The following is a 27,704-nucleotide window of genomic DNA, read 5'->3' as shown; positions in this document are numbered from 1 at the left end:
TCTCCTGGATATTTACGTTTCGGACACAGCTTGAGTCCTTACAGAGATGGGTTCTGGTGGTAGTTTCACATCTCAAAGGGCAGTGGAAGGATTTATAATTGCCAGCTTTCTAAAAATAATTGCTCTAAGAGGGGGTTCAGGGACCTATCTGCTCACCACCATGTTCGGGCTGGATCAAATACATCCTGTGAGCGTGCAACTTTCTAAGGCGGGCATTTTAAGGGGGTCTAGGGTCATCCTGGGTACGTGGCCTTACGCTGCTAGTAGCTGTTTTGGAGTTTGGCCACATCTCAGTGCAAGGGGTGTGCATGGGTCCTCATGAGTCAGAGGTCAGCAGTCCCACCCCACTCCTGCCTTGTCTGCAAACTTGGTCTGAGTCCCCATTGTATTCTATGGCATTTCCCCTGCAATTCTTCACACGGGATCGGCACCACTGGGGGAAAAAGATGACTGGCTCTTTGGTGCCTACACATGTGGGTATCAGAAAGTCTTGTTCTATGTATGCTGCCCCCAAATACTGATCTGAGGAGGGTATAAAACCAAAATGTGTTTAATTTGGAAGCAGTTATGGGCCAACAACACTCCTCAATCAAAACAACAGGATGGTTTATATATTTGTAATCAACTCATATTAAATCAATATTAAATTGATAAACACTTTAAAGCAAGCTAGGTGGAGTATTTTCTGAGATAGATGTCTATTACTTAAACCACTTTATTGATTTTAATACAGTTGACCCTTGAACAACACAGGTTTGAAAAGAATGGGTCCATTTACACACAGATTTTTTACAGTATAGTACTATAAATGTATTTTTATGATTTTCTTTTCTCTAGCTCGCTTTAAGAATATAGTATATAAATCATAAAACATACAAAATATTTGTTAATCAACAGTTTCTCAGTAAGGTTTCCAGTCAACAGTAGGCTATTAGTAAATAAATTTTTGGGGAATCATTATAGGTGGATTTCCGACTGTGCGTGGGTAGGTGGGCATGCTGGCGCCCCCCACGTTAGTCAAGGGTCAACTGCAGATCTAAAACATTTAATGCAAAGTCACTAACTTCTTAGGCCTCTCATTAAGTAGCCCCTAGAAACAAGTATTTGTTTGACGTTTACCTGATATATTTCAGAACAGGAAAAGAAGAAAATAAACCTGAGAGCTAACACTGGCCCAGCTGGACACACGAGGTGTCCTTCCACAGACGGCACGTGAGGGAACACTTGGTCTTCACAGCCTGTGAGGGAAGTGCCATCAGCTCTGTGTTCCAAGGCCGAGCCTGAGGCACAGGGGACTTAACCTGTCCCGGTACAGGGCAGTAAGGGGCCGGGCAGAGCCAGGGCTGGGAGCTGGGCCACAGGGTATCAAACTCGGGGGCAGGGAGGAGGTGCCTTCCCCGGGCTGGTGCACAGACCCCCACCCGCAGCTCCCTCGCTGGAAGTTCACTCAAGTTCATTCTGGCGTAAAGGTGTTTGGTATTAAAACTTCCTGAATGAAAAGGTCTGAAAGCCTGTTGATATGTAATACGTACCAATGCCTAACTATGGAAAATAAGACCTTGAGAGCATGAATAATATTCACTTAAGTAAAGCACACTCTTGTTCAGAAACTCACCAGAATTACAATACATTTTTAAAAGCCCCAGACTTAGGATGATTTTTATTTACAAAACAGGTTCTTTTGTTTTACAAAAAATTACAAAAATGACTCTGAAAAATAGAAATAGCTTCTCAGACTCTTGGGAACTACTTTTAAGCAACCAAGGAGCTGGAACTCAGAAGGCTTTCCTCTAAGAGTTTTAACAGCAACGTTTATGAATGCTTTGTGTCTTCACAAAATCTCCCACGCTCTGAGCTGCCTTCCGTGTGGCGGAAAGGGCTCCGTCAGGCCAGAGTCTGAAGGAGCAAGATCTTCTCATTGACGCAGAACCTGTGCAGCACGACCATCAGGTTCTCGCCACAGCGGGACACCTGGCGCTCCATGGCCAGGCGGAAGTCCTCCTTCACGCCCTTGGTGATGCCCCGAGTGACCGTGTGGTGCCTGAGGGCAGCGACAGGGAAACAGATGGACATCACAGTTAGCGCCGGCATCACTGGTCAGCGTTTCTGGGGCAGGAGTAAAACCTGACTCAAATCTAAGTAAAACAATTCAAAAAGGAAGGAAAGCCCTCACCAAACAATCCCCCTGCCCATTCCTTCTCAGAAAGACATTAAACTACAGTGACATGTTTCCTCCTCAATAAAAGGCTAGTTTAAACATCTGAATGTCCAGTAAAATGCCACCTGCTTTGCTTCTGAACTCTTGCAGCTCTGACACTATGCATCCCTGTGCTGACTTGTGCACGGTTGTTACTTTGGGCCAACCGGGCCCAGTCCACACGGCCACACAATTCACGTCCGGACAAGCCAGCCGAGTGCAGAGGCAGCAGCAGGGAGGAGGGAAGCCAGAACGAGCGAGTCGCCACACTGAGCTGGGGGCTGGGGCTCTGTGATAAGGCTCAGAAAGGTCTGGGGCTTGTGCCCAGCCGCTGGGGTTCCAAGCGCGTCTCTCTCCCAGTGATGCCAGAACAGGACAGCTCTGCTAAGCCCATCCAGACTCCCATCTGTTTGAGAAGCTGGAGGAGTTGGAGGTCCCAAGACGAGATCTAGCAGAGGTGGGGAGAGAGAAGCAGACTCACTGCAGAACAGCCAGCGCCCTGCAAAGGCCTACTGGGGACCAGATCTGGTCCATGTGCTCAGGAGATGTGCACGTCTGTGGAAGGGTCAGTGGGAGCACGAGAACAGTTCTAGCTACACCCAAAAGCTGTGCTGTGGAGAAGGAGCTCACAAAAGAAATCCCAGAAAACTTAAGACGTCAAAATGAAGAAAGGAAAAGAAAAATCTAGCAGAACTCAATGGGTTGTTAAAAGGAAAGGAGTTCTAACTACCAGGTCAGTACTTTAGTAGATTTAGACCAAGAGAAGGCACCTCCATTCCCCACCTCGACTGCCTAACTTCCCTCAGAACAGTAATAGGGACTTAAAATTAGATTTTTATGCATCGGCCAAAAAAAAAACTGTTGAAACCACTCTAAAATGTTCCTGTTTTTTGTTTTTAAACTTGTGTATTGTCATATACAACGAGTACAACAGAAGTCAGAAAGCTGCAATGCAACAGAAGAAAAAACGAAACTAGGCTCTGTCAGACTAGTAAAGATATTACAAGGACAGTCTACAATGCCCGTGGGCATTTGAAAGAACTCGGGAAACAGCAGCAGTGCCATAGAGAAAACAGTTCTCTGTGGACATTTCTAGTGAAGTCAGCTGGTTAACTCAGTAATACGGACACGGTGTCAGTGAGGCTAAGGCCACGAGGCCCACTGGGAATAGGCACAGACCCACTTAAGCTGTCCTGAGATACTGTCCTTCTGGGTCCCAGACTGCAACCCCTGATGGGAGCCAACCCCTGAGCAACCGAGTTACTGGTATTTGCAGACAAGCTAAAGGGCTTTGAAAGCTCAAAGCAAACTCTTCCCTTCATGCTAGTAAAAATATAGTAAAACGTCGTGTCCTGCTGGTCACGGTTCAGTGGTATTGCTTCTACAGGTAAAGCAGTACAACTCCCTTGTATTCTATCAGTCTCATTCCCTCTGGTGAGTTTGGATGAAGAAGAGACTTAGCTTTTGTGGCTTAAGGGCAGGAGAAAGCAGCTAAGAAATGCAGCATACCAAGTATTTTCAGTTTAGAAAGGGAAGGGCTGAAAAATCAGTAAAGGCTGTGCTAAGGCCCAGTAAGACCAGAACACCGACACTGGTCACTAATACGAAAATCCATGAATAAAAAGTTACTTAAAATGAACTTCGGCACCCTTAAATATTTACGACTGAATGCCTTATGTTTTATCAAAAGAGAATCACAGTCTAGTGCCTAACCTAATGCTTAATCTAACAGTTTTATATAACTTTCGTTTTTTTTTTTTCCAGATCCATAATGATTTTTAAATCGAACACAAAAACACTGGCAACTTATGGAAAAAAAATAAGAAATGTTACAATATTACAACCAGATGGTTTGCCAAGGAATGCAGAACAAATTAAAAAAATAAATAAAGCATGAAAAAGAGCACTGAGGCACAGAGAGCTGGAACCATGGGCAGTACGACATGGGGACGAAACGGCACACTATGAGCAGGTGTGTTTCCACGCGGTACCTGTCAGCAGTCTGTATGCTGGGCTGAAGCACAGGTAAGAATTCCTGCTGCAGTAACCCCATGGGAGGGCTAGAAGGCCTTTAAAAAACAGCAAACAGCAGCATTCAAACACCCACACCGACTCACCCTGAACTGCAAAAACAACACGCCAGAGAAAATGCACAAGACTGGAACAGACGATGCAGAAACCCTTGAACCTCCACGGGCCCCCGGCCACAGCAGTGTCTTTTGGGAGGATGGGAGCAGCTAGTAGTCCTCTCCCTGCACCTGGTGCTGGGGCATGTCCGCAGCATCTTGTTCCTGGGCCCCGAGCTCAGCCCACTCGAGATTTGGTGTAAAAACCACCACCGAGGAAGAGGATGACGAGACGCAATTGAACGGTAGTGCGGAGAGGGAGTCACACTCGAGAAGACACGTTTTCGAATCCAGCCTCCTTCACCCTCCACTCTGCTCATGCCCCCACCAATCCCAGAGATAGACTTAGGGGCTTTTGGTAACCATCTTCGCCAGGATTGAAGCCCCAAATTGAAGAGGCCCTTCTGGGAATACTAGAGGGGCTGGCAATGTTTTTGATCGAGAAAGGTTGAGCCTGAATTTCAGAAAGTACTGAGAAAAGGAACAGATGGGGGGAAAAAAGAGTCTGGGACCCATGGCTTTGCAGAATTCGAAACAAAGATTTTGTGCACAGGACACGGTTTTTCCATTTTCACCTAGTCTAACGCAACTAAGGTACTGCAAGTATCAGCAAAGAAATAGTTCTCTATTTTAGAGTACGTGAGGACAAAGCGTCTTTGTTCTGCTGGTCAGCCCCCGGGTGCCCTCAGCGTTGGTACTGGACCCGCCAGCATCGAGCAGACCAGGACGGACTCACAGCCTTACCCAAGGGGAGGGCTGTACACTGCTCACAACACCTCTGGCACTCAGCGGGAGGCGCCACCCAAAAGGTCTGCGATGGCTTCAGAGAATTTGTTTGGAACCCAAAGGGAAAAGGAATACAGACAGTTTTACTCAAGATTCTAACCCTACCCCCCTTAGTAAGAGCTCTCTGGCTTTATGCAGCTTGCTTCTCCTGCTGGTTAGGCGTTAAGTAACGTGAAATGTAGGCTTCAAATGAACTTTGAGACTCACACAGTGAAGACTGGGCAAATTTCTAGAAGGTCAGCTCACTAAGTAACAATCCCTATTCTTGCTTCCAAACGGACAGAACAGCAGGCTTCCTAAGAGGCTTAATGGTCTTCTACAGGGAATTAGAAGACATTAAAGTTTATATTGACCAAGGTGGGGGAGCCCGGAATTCTCTCTCAAAGCCTAGAAATTCATGTTGTGCATCCCTGCCTTGCCCTAAGCAACTCTTTACAGTGATATTATCTGGGTGTCCAAGAGCACCTGCTTTCATTCTTTGTCCTGGGGGTTGTTGGCACGTAACCATGTCACTATTCAGCTCAATACAAACTAGCTACAGAAGAAAGGTTTGGTATAATGAAATTCGAGATCCAATTGTTGATTTTGTAACAGTCCATTCACTCAAATTCCCACAGTTAAGCACTATCTGAAGGGAGAGATCATCTATAACTTTAACCTTAAGTAAATGCAGTTGACTCTAAGGCCGTTCCTATATTATGATAATTTGTACAGTGAGCGTGAATGTGAATTAACCGAAAAGCTATTAATATTAGCTTTGTTTTATATATCCAGCCTCAAAACCTAGAAATCTTTCATTTTTAAGCCCACAAAAGGGGTTACCTAAGCTCCCATATCAACAAGTCCTCTTTGTTCTCGAACACCGTTAAGACTATTTTCCGCATGCCATATTTTCCCCCTAGTTTCTACCTGCAGTCTTAGGGAAGGGAATGGAGATGGGAAGGTGAGCATGTCCAGCCCATCTTGCCTAAGCAACCTAATGCATAAAGGTCTCGTGTTTTCAGAAAAGAGCATTTGTTCTTTTATGCTAGATGTGTAGAATATTTATTAATAATATTTACAAGATGAAGGACAAAAACCCGACTTAACCTTCCCATTCTTTAGAATGGATTCCATAAACCCTCATCTCAACAGGAATAAAGTAATGTTTGCGATTATACATATCACAGTGCACACCTCCTGCTTCCCTCTCAACATTTCTAAGGCTCTACGAAGATAGGAAAAGATGTGCATTTTTGCTCTCAACAACTGAAAACTCATTCATTTCGCAATTGAGAGAAAAAGGACAAGGTTTTCAGCCTTAGCAACACTCTCTTCTCACTCGGGGCTCAGTCTCTTGCAGTGACTGTGACACTGAGTCACGGCCATGCTGGGTCTGTCTGCAGGACGCAAAGGAGGAAATATGAAGATAAAGCCGCACGTGGCATTTACAGCACAGAGGATCTAGTATCCAAACTACAATGAGTACTGAAGGATAGAAGCAAGATTTATGAGCTATTTAAAAATCATAAATGGTCACTAACTTCATCTAGGTGTGGGAGGGCATGCCTGAGACCAGGCACCCCACCACTATTTCCTGGAGCAGGTGTGTTTTTCTTAGAGGCACTAGACCCGGCTAGTTTCTCCTGCGCTATGCAAGCAATGGAGACTGCTTGGGAAGCCTTCAAATAAATACCGAAATCCAAGTACAGTTGATAAATAAAGTCTGTAGCTTTTCTTAATCCACTGCAACTTTAATTAAGCACGGCTCTTTCTTAATTAAAAACATTTTATGTCTAACCAGAAATTTATAGGATTAGCCTGTACATTTTGGAAAGGAAAAGGTATCATGAATGAGACTTTTGTTTAGTGAAAAGGTTTCAAAAGTGACAGAAATATCCCAATTTAAGCAATGTTTTATCAAGAAATGTAGTTAAGGAAACACCAAACTTCAAAAGGTACCCAGAATCAAATCTACTCTCAAAAACAGAGACCAGGTTTGGCTTCCTTTCTTTGAAACTTCTCAAAGCTACAGACACTTGCAAATATTTCCTACACGCGCACGAAAGGTGAGCCCTTCGCGTGGGAGAGCAGGACAGCATGCTTACTTGATCAGCATTCCCTGATTGGGCAGTAACTCCAGGTGAATTTTCCCACCTTCCTGAGTTCTTAAGTAGGCGAATTCCTCCAGCATATCGATATCTGCAGGCCAGATTCAGGTTAACCACGTGCAGAAACAAGGTGCCCTGCTCTCTCGGAGGAGGACCAGGCTGACAGCGACCGAGCGACTTCCCCACGGCCACCCCGCTAGCCGGAGTCAGTACTGGAACCCGGCCCGGTCTGATTCCAAAACTAACTATTCTTGTACCAACCAGACCACCCCATAAAGATAAATATGTTTCTCCTACAGATGCTAATTAAACATGTTCTGTATGGTCGTAACAGCAAAATCTTTTGTTTTCTTAATAAGAAATGAAAGAGGCAGTGGGGGTGCTGAATCCCTGGAAACGGTTAAGAAATATCGCCCTAGGCGCTGGGACAAGGATAACCCGCTCCTCACAACCTGAAGAACGTGGTCTTTCCCTAACAGTATGAAACCCAACACTCCCCACAGCTGAAAGCAACTGCCGGGCTGTGCGGCATGTGTGGCGGGTTCTCAGTGGCCGCTGCAAGGGCTGTGACACGGTGCTCCAACAGCCTACCCCAGGGGACAGCCAGTGCCCCCAGGAGAGGCCCCAGGAGGCCCTATGCTGAGAGATGAAGGCCAATGAACTATTCTACTCTATGGCCTCACCAGCCACTCTGGGCCTCTCAGGAACCCGAAGGCTATTAATGCAGGCATCTCGGGTACCTTCCTAGAAGTCGCTGGAGGTGGGAAGTGGAATCGAGCTGGCTGATACCCTGATTCCGTGCGTCACCTCTGGGAAGCCTTTTAGGACTCTCATGAGACCAGCTGCCACGGGCCCATTTTTATTCGTCATTCTTTCTCTCCTCCCCCAAAATAGTGAAAACCATTATTTCTACCTGGAATTCCGTCTTGTACTATGCATTTATTCTAAAAAAAAAAAAAAAAAAAAAGTCAGAATTTCTTATGCTTACACAGGAAAAAGGATACTTGTAACATAGTTGAAAAAATTCTCGTATTGGAAATTTCCTTGTTGACAAATCTTACTGACAGCTTTCAAGAACAGATTCTCTCCCCGTGGCCACTCCTGCTGAAGCAAGACGATCACATGCCCCAGCGCCATGTCGTCCCTGCTGTCCGTGAAAGCTCGGAGCTGCAAGACAAGGGGTCGTGCAGACACGGAAGGAAGAGGAAATCATGGGGTGATCTTACATATACCAATACCACTCCCTGAAAAAACGCCGCTGTATACAAATGTGTGATCTAGGGAACAAAGCAGAACACACACTTGCCATGCAAACAACACAACCGCCTTCTGAGGGGGGTGGGTCCCAACCACAGAAGCCTGGGTCCCCTCTGTGCTGGGAACAAGGTCACTGGCAGTGTGTTCACTGAGCCTCCTGAGGGAGCTGGACGTGCCTGGCAGGCCTGATGCTCTGACTTGGGGAAAGGGCGAGAGAAGCTGAGTGGTTCTGTATGGCAGAGAGAAGAATTTGTGGATTTCTTTGAAGGGGGCAGTTGCGAGTAGAGGGTGGGCCGCAAGGCTAGTCGGAGAGAAGGGTTTGAGGAGAACATGGACCGGGGAGCAGAAAGCCAGTGAGCAACAAGGAAGGAAGCGGCAGTGTGATGTGCAGAACCAGCCCCAGAACTCAATGAGCAGCGAGGCCTCAAATCACACTTTTAATTGTTTCTGTTGCCCCAAGGGATTCTGATGAGGAGTGAAGTCTGGGAATTACAGCCTTAGAGCAGAGACTCAGTACTCCTGTTCTCTTGCTCACAACCCTTGGTGAAATGCACGCTAAGGCTCTGCTCCACTGGCAGCCAAGGGCCTGGCGTTCTTCCAACAGCCTGTAAACCTTCCCAGCTATGCCTGAAACACTTTCACCCCGCTGGTCTTTAGGATAATAAACTCACCATCCCTCTATGAGCCTGACGGCATTTGTACTCTCTTCTTCTAGCTAATATATTTTGACATACATTAATTCACAAAATATTTACTGACCACCACTATGGGCAGGTTATTTGCATAACCGTCCCACGCCTATTTGTAAACTGCTCGAGGATGGGGATCACTTCCTGCTCATCTGTGCCCAGTGCCGTCCAGGGCTGGTGCTTGTTCACTGCTAGCCCGTGCGCTCTCCCCACAGCACCAAGTCTCTCCAGATCATCGGAGCAGTGTTCCAAATTCAATTTCGTTCATGCTCGTCAACGTTCAGCTTACCTTAAAGCAAGCCAGCATTAGACGCAGGCAGTACGGCATGATGGCCTTGCTGGTACATGGCAGCAGCTTCAGATCTGAGCCTGTGGACAAAAGCCCACGACATGTGTTGTTATCAAAGAAAACAGCTTTGAGAGGCATATATTTAAGATGCTTTCCAGAAAAAAAAGATAAGCAACAGTCATATGATTTCAAATATAATTAAATAATTATATTTAGTGATGGTGAAATTGGTTTTTGAATGATCTCTGGATTTCATTTATCAATCTTCTTTCCTAACCTTGCTTAAATACTTTTTATTTTTGGAGAAAATTGTATAGAGAGTATGACAAACATCTCTGTGCTCGACACCAGCTATATAAAACATTAACGTTTTGCTTTGAAGATTTTTTTTTTTCTAAGATTTTATTTATTTATTTGACAGAGAGCACAAGCAGGGGGAGTGGCAGGCAGAGGGAGAGGGAGAAGCAGACTGCCTGCAAAGCAGGGAGACAGATGCGGGGCTCAATCCCAGGACCCTGGGATCATGACCTGAGCTGAAGGCAGACGCTTAACTGTCTGAGCCACGCAGGCACCCAGCTTTAAAGATTTTAATATAAAGTATCACAAATTTAGTAGAATCCTCTTGTGCACCTTTTCAGATCACATCCTCTTTTCTTCTTCCTAAAGTATTATTCTGAAGGCGCTGTTTTTTATTCCTCTGCAACAGCAGAGGAAAGTTTTGCAAGTTTTCAGTCTACTATATAAATGGTGTCATATTGTATGCATCCTTCTGCAAACTATTTTCAATACTAATACCTATAGCTCTAATTCACTGACTTTCAATGTTTATACAGTATTCTGCTATTTACATATGCCACAATTCATTTATCCATTCTTTTATGGTGGACATTGAGATTTCCAATTTTTCACTATTACAAACAATGCTTGAAATAAACATTCTCATATATATTTTCTTGTGCGCATGTGGGGGGAAAAACCTTAGGCAATATTTTCAAATGAAGACCTTAATCCTTTCCCTTATGGTGTGTGCTCTTTATGTCCTAAATCCTTCTCTACCCTGAGGATGAAAGTAACAAGAAATCAAGGAGATCCTGTGCACACATATTTACACGTTTATGTATCTAAAACAAAAGGTTCATTCTGAAATATAATCTATCTTTTTTTAAGGAGATGAATTCATTTTAATAATAATATTATATTCTATCTCATTAAAAAAAGAAAATGTCTGGTTGAAATTCATGACCCGGGGGGTGAGGATCCAAGTATGAAAAGCACTGATCTAAGGCATTTAGCTGGAAGAGGTGTATGACCAGGTAACGAGATGTTCAATCTGGTCTCCACAGTGATGGTATGAACCTGTACACCTTCCAGAAGTAGACGGGCAATGTGTGTCTTCACATCCCCACAGTCAGTTTAACCTCTGCATTCTGATGTGGGTGATGTGGTAGCTTACTGTTTTCATCTGAGTTCCCCATATGGCTAATAGGTTGAGAGTCCTTTCAAATAGTTTCTGGCTCTTTGGATTTCTGCTTCTGTGACTCTGTAGTTCATATTCTTTGCCTGGTTTTCTACGAGGGGTTGGCTGGTTGTTTCTTACTGGTTTGAAGGAGCTTTTTCAAAATTTTGGATACAAAGTTTTGTTGATTGTCTGTGCCCGATAACTTTCTTGCAGGCTATGACTTCTCCTGTCCCTTTGTCATAGTAGCTTTTGTTGCTATTTTAATTCTAATGGGACTAAATTTACTAATCTTTTCCTTTTTGTTGTGTGCTTTTTGTAGCCTAAATCCTTCTCTACCTGGAAGGCCCAAAGAGTCTTTTCTGTATTTTCTTCTAAAAGCTTGAAATCTTTACTTTTCATTTTTAAATCTTAAAATTTAAATAATTCTTGTGTAGTGTGAAGGAGGGACCACATTTTTGTTGTTTTTACATTTGGATCGACTGCCCCACTACCACTTATTGGATAAATTCATTCTTTGCTCACCGAATTGTAATACCATTGTTTCTCAGTTCTCTATTCTGTTCCATCAGTCAGCCTCTATGCCAACACTCCACTATCTCTATTACTATAGCTTAAAACTAAGTCTTGAAGTCAGCTAGGTCCAGTCTTAACCCACCTGATCTGCTTCTGTTTCAGAGACACACTTTCTGAAGGGGTCTGGGCTATACATTTTTTTTTTTTTTTAACACCATATGTACCTTAAACAGCTTCAGTAATGATCAAGACTATCATGCTTTTGTCCTCTAGGAAATTTGTAGTGTCCTAATAAATCTACCTACCAGTTGCAAGGACCTTTTCTTTTTTTAAAAATGAAAATAAATGTTTTGAAATTATATATAATGCCATATTGTTTACTTTTCAGTTACATAATATTTATTTAAATTCAACTAGCCAACACATAGTACATCATTAGTTTCAGATGTAGTGTTCAATAATATAACAGTTGTGTGTAACACCCAGTGCTCATCACATCACATGCCCTCCTTAATGCCCATCACCTAATTACCCCATCCCCCTCCCCAGTTTGTTTCCTATACTTAAGAGTCTCTCATGGTTTTTCTCCCTCTCTGATGACTTCCCATTCAGTTTTCCCTCCCTTCCCCTATGATCCTCTGCTCTGTTTCTTATATTCCACTTATGAGCAAAACCATATGATAATTGTCTTCTCTGACTGACTGATTTCACTTAGCATAATACCCTCCAGTTCCATCCACGTCAATATAAATGGAAGGGATTCATTCTCTCTGATGGCTGAGTAGTATTCCATTGTATATATGGACCACATCTTCTTTATCCATTCATCTGTCAGTGGACATCTCCGCTCTTTCCATAGTCTGGCTATTGTGGACATTGCTGCTATAAACATTGGGGTGCAGGTGCCCCTTCAGATCACTACATTTGTATCTTTGGGGTATATCCCTAGTAGTGCAATTGCTGGGTCATAGGGCAGCTCTATTTTTAACTTTTTGAGGAACCTCCATACTGTTCTCCAGAATGGCTGCACCGGCTTGCATTCCCACCAACAGTGTAAAAGGGATCCCCTTTCTCCCCATGCTTGCCAACATTTGTGGTTTCTTGTCTTGTTAATTTTAGCCATTCTGACAGGTGTGAGGTGATCTCATTGTAATTTTGAGTTGTATTTCCCTGATGCCAAGGAATGTGGACCATTTTTTCATGTGTCTGTTGGCCATATGTAGGTCTTCTTTGGATAAATATCTGTTCACATCTTCTGCCCATTTCTTGACTGGATTGTTTTTTGGATATTGAATTTAGTAAGTTCTTTATAGAGCTTGGATACTAGCCTTTATCTGATATGACATTTGCAAATATCTTGTTCCATTCTGTGGGCTGCCTCTTAGTTTTGTTGAGTGTTTCCTTTGCTGTGCAGAAGCTTTTTATATTGATGAAGTCCCAATAGTTCATTTTTGTTTTTTGTTTCCCTTGCCTCTGGAGACGTGTCTAGCAAGAAGTTGTTGCAGCCAAGGTCACAGAGGTTGCTGCCTGTGTTCCCCTCTATTTTGACGGATTCCTGTCTCACATTTAGGTCTTTCATCCATTTGGAGTTTATCTTTGTGTACGGTGTAAAGATATGGTCCAGTTTCATTCTTCTGCCTGTGGCTGTCCAATTTTCCCAGCACGATTTGTTGAAGAGACTGTCTTTTTTCCACTGAATATTCTTTCCTGCTTTGTCAAAGATTAGTTAACCAAAGAATTGAAGGTCCATTTCTGGAGTCTATTCTGTTCCATTGATCTGTGCCTGTTTTTGTGCCAATTCCCTGCTGTCTTGATGATCACAGCTTTGTAATATAGCTTGAAGTCAGGCACTGTGATGCCCCCAGCTTTGATTTTCTTTTTCAATATTCCCCTGGTGATTTGGGGTCTTTTCTAGTTCCATACAAATTTTAGGATTAGTTCTTCCAGCTCTGTGAAGAGTGTTGATAGTATTTTGATAGGGATGGCACTGAATGTGCAGATTGCTCTGGGCAGCATAGACATTTTAACAATATTTATTCTTCCAATCCATGAGCATGGGATGTTTTTCCATTTCTTTGTGTCTTCCTCAATTTCTTTCATGAGAGTTCTATAGTTTTCTGAGTATAGATCCTTTATCTCTTTGGTTAGGTTTATTCCTAGGTGTCTTATGGTTTTTGGTAAAGTGTAAATGGGATTGATTCCTTAATTTCTCTGTCTCCTGTCTCATTGTTAGTGTATAGAAATGCAACTGATTTCTGTGCATTGATTTTATATCCTGCCACGTTGCTGAATTCCTATGAGTTCTAGCAATTTTGGGGTGGAGTCTTTTCGGTTTTCCACATGAAGTAACATGTCATCTATGAAGAGAGAGAGTTTGACTTCTTCTTTGCCATTTTGAATGCCTTTTATTTCTTTTTGTTGTCCGATTGCTGAGGCTAGGACTTCTAGTACTATGTTGAACAACGGTGGTGAAAGTGGGCATCCCTGTTGTGTTCCTGGCCTTCGGGGAAAAGCTCTCAGTTCTTCCCCGTTGAGAACGATATTCGCTGTGGGCTTTTAGTAACTGGCTTTTGTGATATTGAGGTATGTCCCTCTATCCCTACACTGTGAAGTGTTTTAATCAAGAAGGATGCTGTATTTTATTAAATGCTTTTTCCACATCAATTGAGAGATCATATGGTTCTTATCCTTCCTTTTATGAATGTGATGTATCACGTTGTTGATTTGCAAATGTTGAACCAGCCTTGCAGCCCAGGAATAAATCCCACTTGGTCTTGGTGAATAATGCTTTTTATGTACTGTTGGATCCCACTGGCTAGTATCTTGGTGAGAATTTTGGCATTCGTGTTCATCAGGGAAATTAGTCTGTAATTCTCCTTTTTTGGCAGGGTCTTTGTCTGATTTTGGGATCAAGGTAATGCTGGCCTCAGAACGAGTTTAGAAGTTTTCCTTACGTTTTTTTTTAAAACAGCTTCAGAAGAATAGGTATTAGTTCTTCCTTAAATGTTTCATAGAATTCTCTGGGAAGCCATCTGGCCCTGGACTCTTATTTGTTGGGAGATTTTTGATTACTGCTTCAATTTCCTTGCTGGTTATGGGTCTGTTCAGGTTTTCTATTTCTTCCTGAATATAAGTTTCCAGGAATGCATCCATTTCTTCCAGATTGCCTAAGTTGCTGGCATATAGTTGCTCATAATATGTTCTTAAAATTGTTTGTATTTCCTTAGTGTTGTTTGTGATCTCTCCTTTTTCGTTCATGATTTTATTAATTTGGGTCCTTTCTCTTTTCTCTTTTGATACATCTGGCTAGGGGTTCATCTATCTTAGTAATTCTCCTAAGAACCAGCTTCTGGTTTCAGTTTCATTGATCTGTTCTACTACTCTTTTGGTTTCTATTTCATTGATTTCTGCTCTAATCTTTATTATTTCTCCTCTACTCTTGGGTTTAGGCTTTATTTATTGTTTTTTCTCCTTTAGGTGTAAGGTTAGCTTGTGTATTTGAGACTTTTCTACTTTTTTCAGAAAGGCATGTATGGCTATGTACTTCCCTCTTAGGACCACCTTTGCTGTGTCCCAAAGGTTTTCAACAGTTGTGTTTCCATTTTCATTTGTTTCCATGAGTTTTTAAAATTCTTCTTTAATTTCCTGGTTGGCTCATTCATTCTTTAGGAGGGTGCCTTTAACCTCGAAGTGTTTGTGTTCTTTCCAAATTTCCTCTTGTGATTGAGTTCAAGTTTCAAAGCACTGCAGTCTGAAAATACACAGGGAATAATCCCAATTTTTTGGTACCAGTTGAGATTGATTTGTGACCCAGTATGTGATCTATTCTGGAGAATGTTCCATGTGCACTCGAGAAGAATGTGTATTCTCTTGCTTTAGGAGGAAATGCTCTGTATATATCTGTGAAGTCCATCTGGTCCAGTGTATCATTCAGAGCCCTTGTTTCCTTGTTGATCTTCTGTTTAGATGATGTGTCCATTGCTGGGAGTGGGGTGTTGAAGTCCCCTACTATATTGTGTTATTATCAATGTGTTTAATTGGGTTATTAATTAGTTTATATAATTGACTACTTCCAAGGTAGGAGAATATTTATAATTGTTAGATCTTCTTGTTGGATAGACCATTTAAGTGTGATATAGTGTCCCTCTTCATCTCTTAGTAAGTCTTTGGTTTAAAATCCAATTTGCCTAATATGAGGAATGCTATCCCAGCTTTCTTTTGATGTCCATTAGCATGATAAATGGTTCTCCATCCCCTCACTGTCAATCTGGAGGTGTCTTTAGGTCTAAAATGAGTCTCCTGTAGACAGCATATGGATGGGTCTTGCTTTTTTAATTCAATCTGATACACGGTATCTTTTGTTTAGAGCATTTAGCCATTTACATTTAGAGTAACTATTGAAGATATGAATTTAGTGCCACTGTATTGCCTATAATGTCCCTTTCTGTAGACTGTCTCTGTTTCTTTCTGGTCTGTGTTACTTTTGGGCTCTCTCTTCACTTACAGGACTCCCTTAAATACTTCTTGCAGGGCTGGTTTAGTGATCACAAATTCTTTTAGTTTCTGTTTGTCCTGGAAGCTCCTTATCCCTCTTTCCAGTCTGAATGACAGCCTTGCTGGATAAAGTATTCTTGGCTGTGCGTTTTTCTCATTTAGTACCCTGAATGTATCATGCCAGCCCTTTCAGGCCTGTCAGCTCTCTATGGATAGGTCTGCTGGCAGTCCAATGTTCCTACCCCTGTAGGTTAAGGACCTCTTGTGTCGAGCTGCTTTCAGGATTTTCTTTTTATCACCGAAATTTGCAAGCTTCACTAATACATGTTGGGGTGTTGATCTATTTTTACTGATTTTGTGTGTGTGTGTGTGGGGGGGTTCTCTCTACTTCTTGGATTTGAATACCTGTTTCCTTCTCCAGATTAGGGACATTCTCAGTTGTGATTTGCTCAAATATACCTTCTGTCCCTCCCTCTCTCCTTCTTCTTCCTCTGGGACCCCAATAATTCTAATATTGTTTTGCTTTATGGTATCACTGATTTCTCAAATCCTCCCCATGGTCCACTGGTTGTTTTTCTCTCTTTTCCTCAGTTTCCTTCCTTTCCATCAGCTTGTCTTCTATGTCACTGACTCTGTCTTCTGCCTCATTTACCCTAGCTGTTAGAGCATCCATTTTAGACTGTTCCTAAGTTAAAGTATTTTTAATTTCAACCTGATTGGATCTCATTTCTGCACTAAGAGATTCTCTAGAGTTTTTTATGCTTTTTTCAAGCCTAGCTATTAACTTTATAATTATCATCCTGAATTCCATCTCTGACATATATCCATATTGTTTAGATCTGTGGCAGACAGTATTCCCTCTGGTTCTTTCTTTTGTTGTGAATTCCTCCTCCTAGTCATTTTGCCCAGAGAAGAATGGATGAACAAGAGAACAAAATCAAAAATATCAACCATGACTGAAGTGAAATACACACTAGACAAATCTGAAGAGGTCAGAAACCAAAAAAGAAAAAGAAAAAGAAAAAGGAAAAAAAAAAAGGGAAAAAGGAGAGAATATAACCTCTCAGGTGGACAAAACAGGGTGATCACTTGGTCTTGGGTGTATTTTGGTCTGTTTGTTAGAAGACACTAAATCCTAAAATTGTAAAGAAAGCAAAACATATATATAAATTGAATACAGTGAAAAGAAGCCAAAAATGAAGAATATATCTATAAAATTTAAATGTAAAAATGAAAGTTAAAAGAAGAGTTAATCAAATAAACTAGATGAAAAGAAAAAAAAAGAAAAGGAAAATTTTAAACTGAAAAATAAGTCATGAGAAAAAAACCTCGAATTCTATATACTATTTTTCCCTAGCACTGGAGTTTTGCAGTTTTGTGTGTTCTGTAAACTTGGTATCCTCCTGATGTTTCAGCTGGTCTTCTGGGGGAGGGGCCTGCTGCCCTGATTCTCAGGTGTCTTTGCCTGGGCGGAGCTGCACCGCCCCTTGCCAGCAGAAGGGCTCCATGTAAGCTGCTTTGGGTTGCTCTATGTGGCTTTTGTTCCCTCAAGGCTTTCTACACCACTTTAGAGGCCCAAAATAAAAATGGCTGATCTCCAGCCCCGGAGCTGAAAGATTGTGGCCCCTCTCTCTTCAGTAAACCCTCAGGGAAAGCAGTCTGCACTTCTGTGTGCACCGAACTCTGCAGGCTCCTGCGGTTTGCACTGCTGCCAATCCTCCGGGGGAGGAGGGTCGCCCTGGGCTTGCTGCTTGCAGAACCCCCGCACGGAGAGCAATACTTTTTCTTCTAAAAAATGCTATCATTTTAGCTTTTCCATTTAGTCTTGCCTCCACCTCAAATTAGTCTTTGTGAATAAGGTGACATAAAGCTTGAGGATCCTTTTTCTTTCTACAGCAGAGGCCCTTTGTTCCAGCACCAATTGGTTGAAAAGGCCTTTGTTTCTCCAAAGAATTGGTCTGGTGCTGTCACTGAAAATCATCTGACCATATTTGTGTGGGTCTCTTTCTGGATTTTCCACTCTTATGCCAATACTGTCTGGATAACTGTAGCTTTATATTAAAAGTCTTGCTATCAGGTAGGGTAAGTTGCCCAGTTTTGTTATCTTTTTCAAAACTGTTTCAGCTATTCTAGATTATACTTCCCTATAGATTTTAGAATCAAACTAACCGCCCCCGCCCCCCCCCAAAAAAAGTCTGCTGGGATTTTGATTGGGATTGCACTGAGTCTACCGATACATTTGGGGAGAACTGGAACCCTAACAAATATGAGTCTTCCAATCTATGAACATGATTTTGTACACTTTTCAATAAAGTTGTCCCTAAGTATTTCATGGTTTTTAATGTTACTCTATTTGGAGCTTCCTTAGGCTTTTCTAATGTAGCCACATATCTGTAAATGAAGACAGCTGTTTTCAACCTTTATGCCTTCCTTTTTCTTCCCTATTGTGCTGGTTACAAACTCCAGTATGCTGAATTGAAGTGGTAAGAGCAAATACTCTTGTATTGTTGCTGATCTTGGGGAAAGCATTTGCTATTTCATGGTTAAGAATGATGTTGAGGAATAACTATTCCTAGTTTGCTAAGATTTAAAAAAAATCATGAATGATGAATGCAAACATAATGGAACCTATCTGCATCAACTAAGAGAATCATATGATTTTTCTCCTTTACTACGCTAAAGTGGTGATATCACAGTGATTGATTTTTCTACGTTAAACCACCTTTGTATTCCCAGTATACTTGGTCATATGTTTTATTCTTCTTATATACTGCTGTATTCAATTTGCTAAGATTTTTTGAGGATTTTGGAATCTATGTTTATGATGGATCTGGCCTTTAATGTCCTTTTCTGGCAATGCTCTTATTTGGTTTTGCCGTTAGGGTTATATTGGGCCTTAAAAACTGAATTGGGAAGTGTTCTCTCTTTCTCTAGTTTCTAAAACAGTATGCGTAGGATTGGTGTTATTTCTTCCTAAGTGCTTGACAGAATTCACCAGTGAAGCCATTTCGAGCTGGAGTTCTACGGGAAAGTTTTTGATAACAATTTAATTTCTTTGATAGATGTAGGAACATTCATATTTTCTATTTCATTCTGTGTCAGTTTTGGCAAGCTATGTTTCTCACGGAATTTTTCCATTTCAACTAAATTGCTGAATTTATTGGCATAATGTTATTAGTAATTTATTCTCTTAAAGTCCTTTTGATTTCAGTAGGATCTGAAGTGACATTCCTTCTTTCATTCCTGCTATCGGTAACTTGTGCTCAGTTTCTTCCTGATCAATCTTGTTAGGAGTTTATCAATTTTATTTTTTTCAAAAAAACAACTTTTAGCTTTATTAATTTCCTCGATTTCATTTTCTATTGCACTGATTTCTGCTCTTATATTTTCCTGTCTTCTACTTTCTTTGGGTTCATTAGCTTATCTTTTTCTAACTTCTAATGTGGAAACTTAGAACCCTGACAGTGTATCTTTCTTCCTTTCTTATATAAACATTACAACTAAATTTATATAGTTTTTTAAGCAATATGCTCCTTGAGGTGAAGCTCAAAATAACCTGAGAGGGAAATGCCAGGACACACTTCTTAACAAATCATCTGCAAGTTTTCTGAGAATTGGTAAAGATAGGAAAAGGAGTTCACGGATATTCTTCAGAGATAACAAACTCAGGAAGTGAAGAGAACTTTGGAAGAAAGACAGATTTACAGCTGCTTATGAAATCAGTGCCAAGGACAAGCGTAGCAAGGGATTAACTTTTTATACAGTTTGTCAAACCCCTCAGATCACATAGTATTATTTCATCAGGAATCATAAAGAATTTTCTGGCCTTGGGTCCTAGAGCTGTATTTACGAAATATGAATAAAACTTGTCACTGTACCTTTTCTAAATTTGGCCTTTATTTTTGAGGGTTCTTCCTGTGTTTTGCCTCCATCTGGAATAGGGAGTACCATGTAGCACATCAAATCAAGGACTTTTTCACATGTCATCTAAAGAAGATCAGATGAAAAGGCACCAACCTGAAAGTCTCATTTAAAGCAAATCAACAGAACACTAACATATGTGTAGCAGACGACTGGGCAACGTGTGCACATGGAGGTCTGTACCACTACCTCAGGACTCTACGAGATTATTACTGTTTGCTCAACAGCAAATGTAGAAAAAGTAACTGAGGATCGTGGTACTAGACCTTCGGGGGAATAACAACTCATCTTTGCTGGTAAAACAAAAGAACAAAAATTACAAATTAGTCAAGTATTAACTACCCACGTGTTTAACAGCACAGTGGCATCCAAAAGAAGTAGGCCCATCTTAAAGACGTTTACTAACTCACTGAATAGAAAAATGAACAAAATGGGACACAGAATAGTGAACTACATGGTATGATATAAAGCATAATTTAAAATGAAGGAGAAATATACATGGGCTAAACGAGCTGGAAAGGGTTCAGGTACGAAGGTTACCCTTATCTCAACCTCAAAGTGGGGGGAAGAATTTGGAATGTGGAAAAGAGAAAAAAGGGTTTTCGGAGGAGGAGAGAAAGATGTGGGGAAGGGCTGGGTGTGTTTAGGCGATTAGGTGAGGGGAAAGAAGGTATGGTTTCAGAAATAACACAGACAAAACCGGTCTGATGCAGTGCTGGTGGCTGAGGAAGCCTCAAGTGCCACACCGAGCAGGTCGCTCTCAATCCACAGAGAGGGAGCCCTCACCTACGGTCCACCTGCTCAATTCTAGTAACAGCCAGATTCCATTTGGGAGCACGTTCTACGTGTCCAGCACAACCTTCTTATTATCCCCATTTTACAGATGAGGAAGTGGAGTGTTAAACCCATGCTTTCCACTCTTTTTCATGTCTTGGCGCATCCAGAGAATCTCTGTAAGGCTGCTCAGAGGTGGTGGCACTAACCTGGGGGTTCTAACTGCCCCAAGCCACAGCTAACTCAGAGGGTCATCCCGAACCCACCCAGGCCCACGGGGTTGTGAAGCTCCAGCTTTAAGAGCTCGACAGCCTGGTCGTTAAGAACTTGAACACTGGAGTGAGGCAGCTCGGTGAGGTAACTTGCCCCAGGTCACAGAGCTAGTAAGGAGTGGGGCCATGATGTGTACTCCGGAGTCATATGCCCACCTCCAGCCAATCTTTTCTGTAAATCCTTCCCTGACTACATGGACCCTGGTGAAAACACCCTTCCCTGAATGCCTACTGTGCATATGTCAAGGGCATACCACTTAGTACTGGATTTTTAACTGTCTTCTATAAATACTTGCACTTTTCTCTGTAACTCAAATTATATGTCCTGAATCAGGGATCCCTCAATTCCCACATCCTGCTTGTATCTCCACCCCCAGCACATGGTTCAATTTGGGGCACCAAGGAAGTCACTATTTCAGTTAAGTGGAATGATGACAGCAATCTCGTAGAAAGCAATAACCGTAACTTAGAGATGGAAAAAGATGACTGGCAAAAAACTCAGTTCAGAGCCATGGATTAGAGTGGTGCAAAAGAAATAAAAGGCACCACACCAAAGATATTAGCTTCATACTGGAACAATCAAAATGATTAGCCAGAGTAAGAGTCAACCGTGACTTGAGAGTTTTACATCTAAGGGCCAGAGAAGGAAGGAAACTCACACCTGGACACGCTGGGTCTGAGGTGAAGACAGACAGCTGAAGGCAGCTGATTCAGGAAGCAGGTTATGTTAGCAACTAAGGGTGCAGGCCTCACCGCGATCGGCTTTGACAGAAGCCCTCAAAGAGAATGAGTTTGCCCAGCTTAATTAAATCTGTTTATTTTATATTCCCTAATACAATGCTGAACAGCAGTGCCTTGTATAACTCTCTAATTGTACATGATATATGGATATCTGCGTGGGTAAATATTTGCTCTCGTTCAAGTTCTCAGGAGGAATTCACTGAGACTTGGAATTAGGTACCTGATAATTACATAAATGATGGCAGAAAAGTATTTTCAATTTTTAATGCACATACTTTACATGCTCCTAAATATCATCATGGCAAATTAGAAATCACATTTCAAAGTTCAAGTTTAGAAACTTTATTCAGGGTTACTAATCACCAAGTAATCAACTTCACATATAGAAAGATGAGAAGAAATCAGAGTTTGTGTGTTAAGTTGTGGCCCTGAATTTATACAGTATAAAGAATAAAGAATGTGCTTAATCATTTTAATTGAATTCAAACATGTATTAAGTATCAAAGCTGTGCAGCCCACTGTGGTAGGTGCTGTGAGAGATTCTAAGGTAAAGCACAGGGTCTCCACCCTGTGGTAGGAGGGGCTCACAATCACAGCCATGAGGTGTCATTATCATGTAAAAACAGAATTTGAGGCTCCGATAAGCTAATGGAAATCCTCCATTTCCTACTTAGTAAATGCCTCCCTCTTCTGTCCAAGTACAATAGGACTGATTGTGCTCTAAAGTGATTCCAGGTAAGTAGAGAAAAAAAGAAACCATCCTCCAACAAAATGGAAAAAGGTACGAACGGGAAATCTGGGAAGTACCGAAGCCTGATTTCAGGCAAGCTATAACTAAAGAGAAAACTAAGTGAAACAAATTTATCAAGATTTTTACCAGCAGATTCGGTGATAAAATCTAGGCAGAAAAACCCTATTTCAAATAAACATGCCCTGAATTAAAGGCCACTCTAGGGAAAGAGGAAGCCCCAGCCCCGCTGAGTGCATCTGAGGGTCCCGTGCAAGGCGCACACTACTCACTCTGTACTCCCCTAGGGCAAAGTGGCAGGTCGCTAGTTGGATGAGTGCCCTCTGATGCTCCAGGGTCCCTTGTCCTGTGATCTGTGGCTGAGGAAGTGATCCCTGGAGAGCGGCTAGATGATGCAGGCTGGCTATCGCTTTTTTATATTGACCCTAAGAAAGACATAACAGCAAGGAGGTGAGAAACATTGACGTTTAAAAAGAATTTCCAGAGTTGGGGTGCCACAGTTGGTTAAGCGTCTGAGTCTCGATGTTGGCTCAGGTCGTGATCTCAGGGTCGTGAGATCCAGCTCTGTGTTGGGCTCTGTGTTCAGCGCGGAGTCTGCTTAAGACTCTCTCTCAAATAAATAAATACATAAAAATCTCCAGGGTTCATTAAGCAACTACAGATAAGGTAGCTCTGTCTGATCATCTGAGGAGGAAAAAGGAGACTTAGCAATAACGAAACCAACTTATTTAAAGCTAGATGGAGGGTTCTTTATGGAGGTACTTTATACATACAAAGATTTTTCTTTCTGGTCTTAATTCCTTTTTTTTTTTTTTTTTTGAAGTTATTTATTTATTTTTCAGTTATCTCTACGCCCAACATGGGGCTTGAACTCACGACCCTGAGATGAAGAGTCACATGCTCTACGGAGCCAGCCAGGTGCCCTGGGTCTTAAGTCTTAAGATTAAATAAAATAACACAAGCTTTTGGATAAAATACATTTTGGATATACCACTGCTTATAAACATTTTACAACTGATACCATTTCTCCTTTATGTAGGATGGAAGAAGCAGCCTGTGTGTTTCGACAACAGAGGTCGGAAGCTCTGCGTGTTCTTAGGGAATTATCAGCTCTCTCCATTCCGGGCCTAAGTAGCTCAAGACGGCAGAGCAGGGCGGAAGGACTCCAGGAGAGTCGAGGGGCGAGAAATACCCATCTTTTATTGCAAAGTAAAAATCTTGCTTTTACAGAGGGGTGTGCAAAAGTAACACAGAAGACGTGGCCTTGTCATTCTGGAGTTTTTTGGAGATGAAAGTGGACCATAATCCCTCTGCCACTGAGGCCAGAAGCTGTCTTCGGAGCACGACTGGCCTACAGAAGGAACCCACACATCTTGCACGCTATGGCTGGCTCACCACCATCATCATCCTAGACAGACACGGGAACTTAAAATACACATCACTCTACCTGATAGATGATCATATCAGTGAGGAAGATTCTCAACCAAAGCCAAGTATCTGTCTTCCATGCCAAACAAATTCTTGTAAATTCTGAGAATTCAAAAGCAAATTGACCGAAAACATGTTAATACAGAAGCAGAAAACAAAACAAACCCAGCAAAACAGAGACGAACTTTCAAAAAAGGGACGGTAACTGTGGACTTTGATTTCTAAAACAATGGTCTAGAATTCAATTACATAGTAAAGTTAGAATATAATACTTATCAGTAATCCACAAGCGGTATTTTTATTAGGCCCCAACATTTACTAAGCACACACCATGTCCCAAGAGCTGTTCAAAGTGTTTTTCGTATATTACCTCACTTACCTTGTCAATTACTTGGCTCTCCTCAGAAAAGGTATTGTTTTCAGCTAGCTCAGAAAACAAAGATACAACACTAACCGTTTGACTCATTTTTTAAAGTCAAGTTATAGCTAAAGGAAAACTACCCCCCCAAAGGTCACATACATGTTTACAACTCTAGATGTGACCAGGAGAGACGGAGTGACGCTCTATCTACCTAGAAAAAATGACAGGACGCAGCTGACCAAGGGTTCTGTACAGGCACGGGACGGAAGCAGGCCAAGGGACGAAGGTCCACTGGCCAGAAGGAAAGTAAAAATATACTGTTGATTCCAAAGTATAGTAAAATCCACGTGTTAGCAATGCGCCAGTGATTTCTTTCTTTCTTCTTTTTCTTCTTCTTCTTTTTTAAATTATTTGTTTCAGGGGTACACGTCTGTGATTCATCAGCCTTACATAATACCCAGTGCTCATTACAACACACACCCTCCCCAATGTCCATCCCCCAGTTACCCCATCCCCCCACCCCCACCGCTAGTGATCTCTAAGTAATGTTGAAATACTTAATAGTTGTAAACCTCCCCATAGTTTTAGGTCTATTTTCAAAAGAAAACAGGCTTTCTGTAGGGTGAGTTTTTCAGGCAATGGAATTAATGCAGATAGAAACCTTTTGTATGCTTAGCTACATGTGACCTAAGGAAGATAGAAGGCAGTGGGACAGAACAAATAAAAACACTAAACAAACCCAGCAAGAAAAAAGAGAAAAGAGACCAGCAATGCAATGTTAAAAGACCAAAAACTCTCCCTCAAACTCCACCCCAATCCTAATTATAATAAACACTCAGAGTAGAAGCTAAGATGTAAATGATTTGAATAGTTTTTGATAATTTGAATATTAATTAATAACTGATTAGATGTCCTGCTCAAAAAAGAATCCTATAAACCGTGTGAACTGCTGTAAGCAATTTAGCTCTCAGTGTCTTGCTGTTCCAAGTAGAACACTATTTTAAGCACACTGATTTTATATAACACGTTAAACAGCACTAATACGACAAGCATGTTCTTACCCTTGTCCAGGAATTCTAGGGAGTAAAGCAGCTCCCAGCTCTCCCTGGCTAGTTTAAAGCTCTCGAGCACTTCAACGGAGTTAGCAAGCTCTGCTTTATTGACCACGATGTGACGGTTCCTTCCTTTTGCTGAACAGTCTTCATCGTCTGAACTCTGCTTAGAGAAGGTGAAGAAGGTGATTAGCTTATAACTTATACAGGTGACCCTTCAACAACACAGGTTTGAACTACACAGATCCGCTGACACACGGATTTTATACAGTCCAGCACTGTAAATGTACTTCTCTTCCTTATGATTTTCTTACTAACATTTTTTTCCTCCAGTTTACTGTGTTTCAAGAATACAGTATATAACACACAGAACATACCAAATATAAGACAATCAACTATTTATGTTATTGGTAAGGCTTCTGGTCAACAGTAGCTATTAGTTAAGTTTTAGGGGAATCAAAAATTATACACAGATTTATGACTGTAGGGCAGGTGGGGCTTGGTGCCCCTTACCCCCATGTTGTTCAAGGGTCAACTGTACTCAGACGTTGTTATGTTTATTACCGCCAATTCTGATTACCGTACGGATTTTATTTCAAAGGATACTATCATGAGGATAATATTTTGAACTTCACAATTTGGCCTTAAAAATTAATATATAAATTTTGCATCTTTTCACTCTCACATATTCAATTTTTGCCTTAAAAACTAAGCTTATGTTCTGACGATAAACTCTAAGCTTATGCTGGCTTCTAAGTAAAGCTATCGAGTTAAAACTTCCAGTAGTTTAAAAACATATCAATGTTATAAAAGCCCCAAATTAGATTTTTAAATTCAGAGATACAGCTTATGTGGCATATGTTTTATAGTTAATTCTTTTTTCAATATGTGAAACCATTTAATTTGCTTCCAAATGAGTTTATCGTGTAGAATAAAATTAAAGCCCAAACGCCCTAAGACTCAGAGGAATGACTCTTCCTAATCTTTTGTTCCGTCTACATACCCTCTCCCACAGCCAGCCCTCTCTAGTTCTGCTCGCCTAATGCAAGGTGTCGACCAGAAATTACATTTGCCTGCACTTATCTATTAATGCCTCTGTATTTTCCAATAAAGAGCCCTACTTTTCTTGCTCTTCATCTCAAGAAATGCAAAGCCAAAGAGCGGTCTCAGAGAAATGCACCTGTATAAGTGACAGTGAGCACGGTCAGACACGCTGCCAAAAAATGGTAAAGGTAAACCAGCTCCACGCAGTTTTATTTTGCTGAGAATTTCTGGACGCCTTTATTCTACCTAGGTTATTTTACTAACTTAATGACCCAAATTAAATTCTCCCTGCAGATTTTCACGCCACTATGCGCATTTAAAAATATGTACCAATATTTCAGGTAAAAGCTCCATTCCTCAAGCTGATCTCAGAAAAAATAAGCACCTCCCTCCCACTACCCACCTTTCTCCCCCCACTTTCAGAGCCTGGTATTCTCCTGCTTGTCCTTGATGCTTGGGGACCCTCCCTGCCCACTTAGCTGCCATATTCTTATCTTCCCTCAGTAACGACACACACCCAGCTCCCTTTTACAATCAAAACCTGTTAGGTATCCTACTTCATCAGGGTCCAGTTCCTTGCCACACGGTGCCAATCTAATAGGATATACTAACATGAATGGGGTATTCACTGTTGCAACTTTATAGAAAATCCTGCCTCAAAACAGGATTGGGAGTTTATGGAAGGGACCTCAGACATGGTAAGAATAGCTTCCAAACAGTTTCTAAAATTTAAAGAAATCGATTTTGAAATGCAAAAGTACACTCTGAAGTTCTGGGCAGCTGCTGTAAGCGAGAAGCCTGACTACAGGGACACACACAAGTATGTGCGGGTGGGGAACGTTGCCCACAGGAGGGGACAGTCCCTCAGCTCCAGCCACCTGGCACGTCACATGAGCCAGGGAATCAGGCTGGGTGGAGAACGTACACCTGCCTGACGTGGGCAGCATCCATGTGGCCCCAGCTGTGGGCCAGCATCAGGGGCCAGCGAATCAAATATCCCAATTATTAAAGAAGTCAAACAACTCCACTGCTGTGGGAAATCTCCCAATTTTTAGATGTTTGGTTATTAAAAGAAGCAAAACACTATGAGTAAAACAAGATGAATCTATAAGCTGAGCTTTATGTCCTCTGCTGTGATGGCTAAACAGACACGGCTGGACCTGCAACAGGTCGGGGCAGACTGTGGGACAGAATGAAAACCAGGAAAAATCAGTTAGTAGAGTAAAAACAGAAACAGATGGAAACCGAGGTTGGTTGGAGGGCCAGAGTATGACAGCAGGGCCTGCCAGAGGACACATGAGAGGTGAGAAACAGGAAGAACCAGAGGGCCAGAGGGTTTAAACAGCTATGCCATGGCCCGGACGCCAAGGCTGAGAGGGAAGAGTGGGAATTCACTCATTCACCAGCTGTGGCTCAGGCACTGTCCAGGTGTCCAGGGTACAAGACAGACAAGGTCCTTGGCC

The 27,704-nt window shown here is 41.9% G+C and overlaps 1 protein-coding gene across 9 annotated transcripts in view; it reads right to left on the bottom strand.

The window, feature by feature from the left end:
• Positions 1-1,630: 1,630 nt before the first annotated feature.
• INTS10 (integrator complex subunit 10) overlaps positions 1,631-27,704 on the bottom strand; it is a 36,415-nt gene continuing 10,341 nt past the window's right edge. For 3 of the 9 annotated variants that reach the window (XM_087856345.1, XM_045779139.2, XM_087856348.1), the window contains 9 exons: positions 25,207-25,360; positions 23,804-23,886; positions 22,629-22,781; positions 19,779-19,887; positions 9,435-9,514; positions 8,204-8,366; positions 7,197-7,290; positions 4,189-4,266; positions 1,631-2,041 (listed from right to left, as the gene is read on the bottom strand). In XM_087856345.1, the coding sequence (XP_087712471.1) occupies positions 1,885-2,041; positions 4,189-4,266; positions 7,197-7,290; positions 8,204-8,366; positions 9,435-9,514; positions 19,779-19,887; positions 22,629-22,781; positions 23,804-23,886; positions 25,207-25,360 (1,071 nt within the window). In that variant the 3' untranslated portion in view covers positions 1,631-1,884. Of the gene's footprint in view, positions 2,042-4,188; positions 4,267-7,196; positions 7,291-8,112; positions 8,144-8,187; positions 8,367-9,434; positions 9,515-19,778; positions 19,888-22,628; positions 22,782-23,803; positions 23,887-25,206; positions 25,361-27,704 lie in introns of those variants that run through there. The other 6 variants (XM_087856341.1, XM_087856343.1, XM_087856342.1 and 3 more) reach the window with 6 other exon arrangements.

This window comes from Ursus americanus, chromosome 27 (genome assembly GCF_024610735.1).
Source record: "Ursus americanus isolate L20-20 chromosome 27, mUrsAme1.1.p, whole genome shotgun sequence".
Classification (NCBI taxonomy): domain Eukaryota; kingdom Metazoa; phylum Chordata; class Mammalia; order Carnivora; family Ursidae; genus Ursus; species Ursus americanus.
This window is presented reverse-complemented; position numbering and strand designations above follow the sequence as displayed.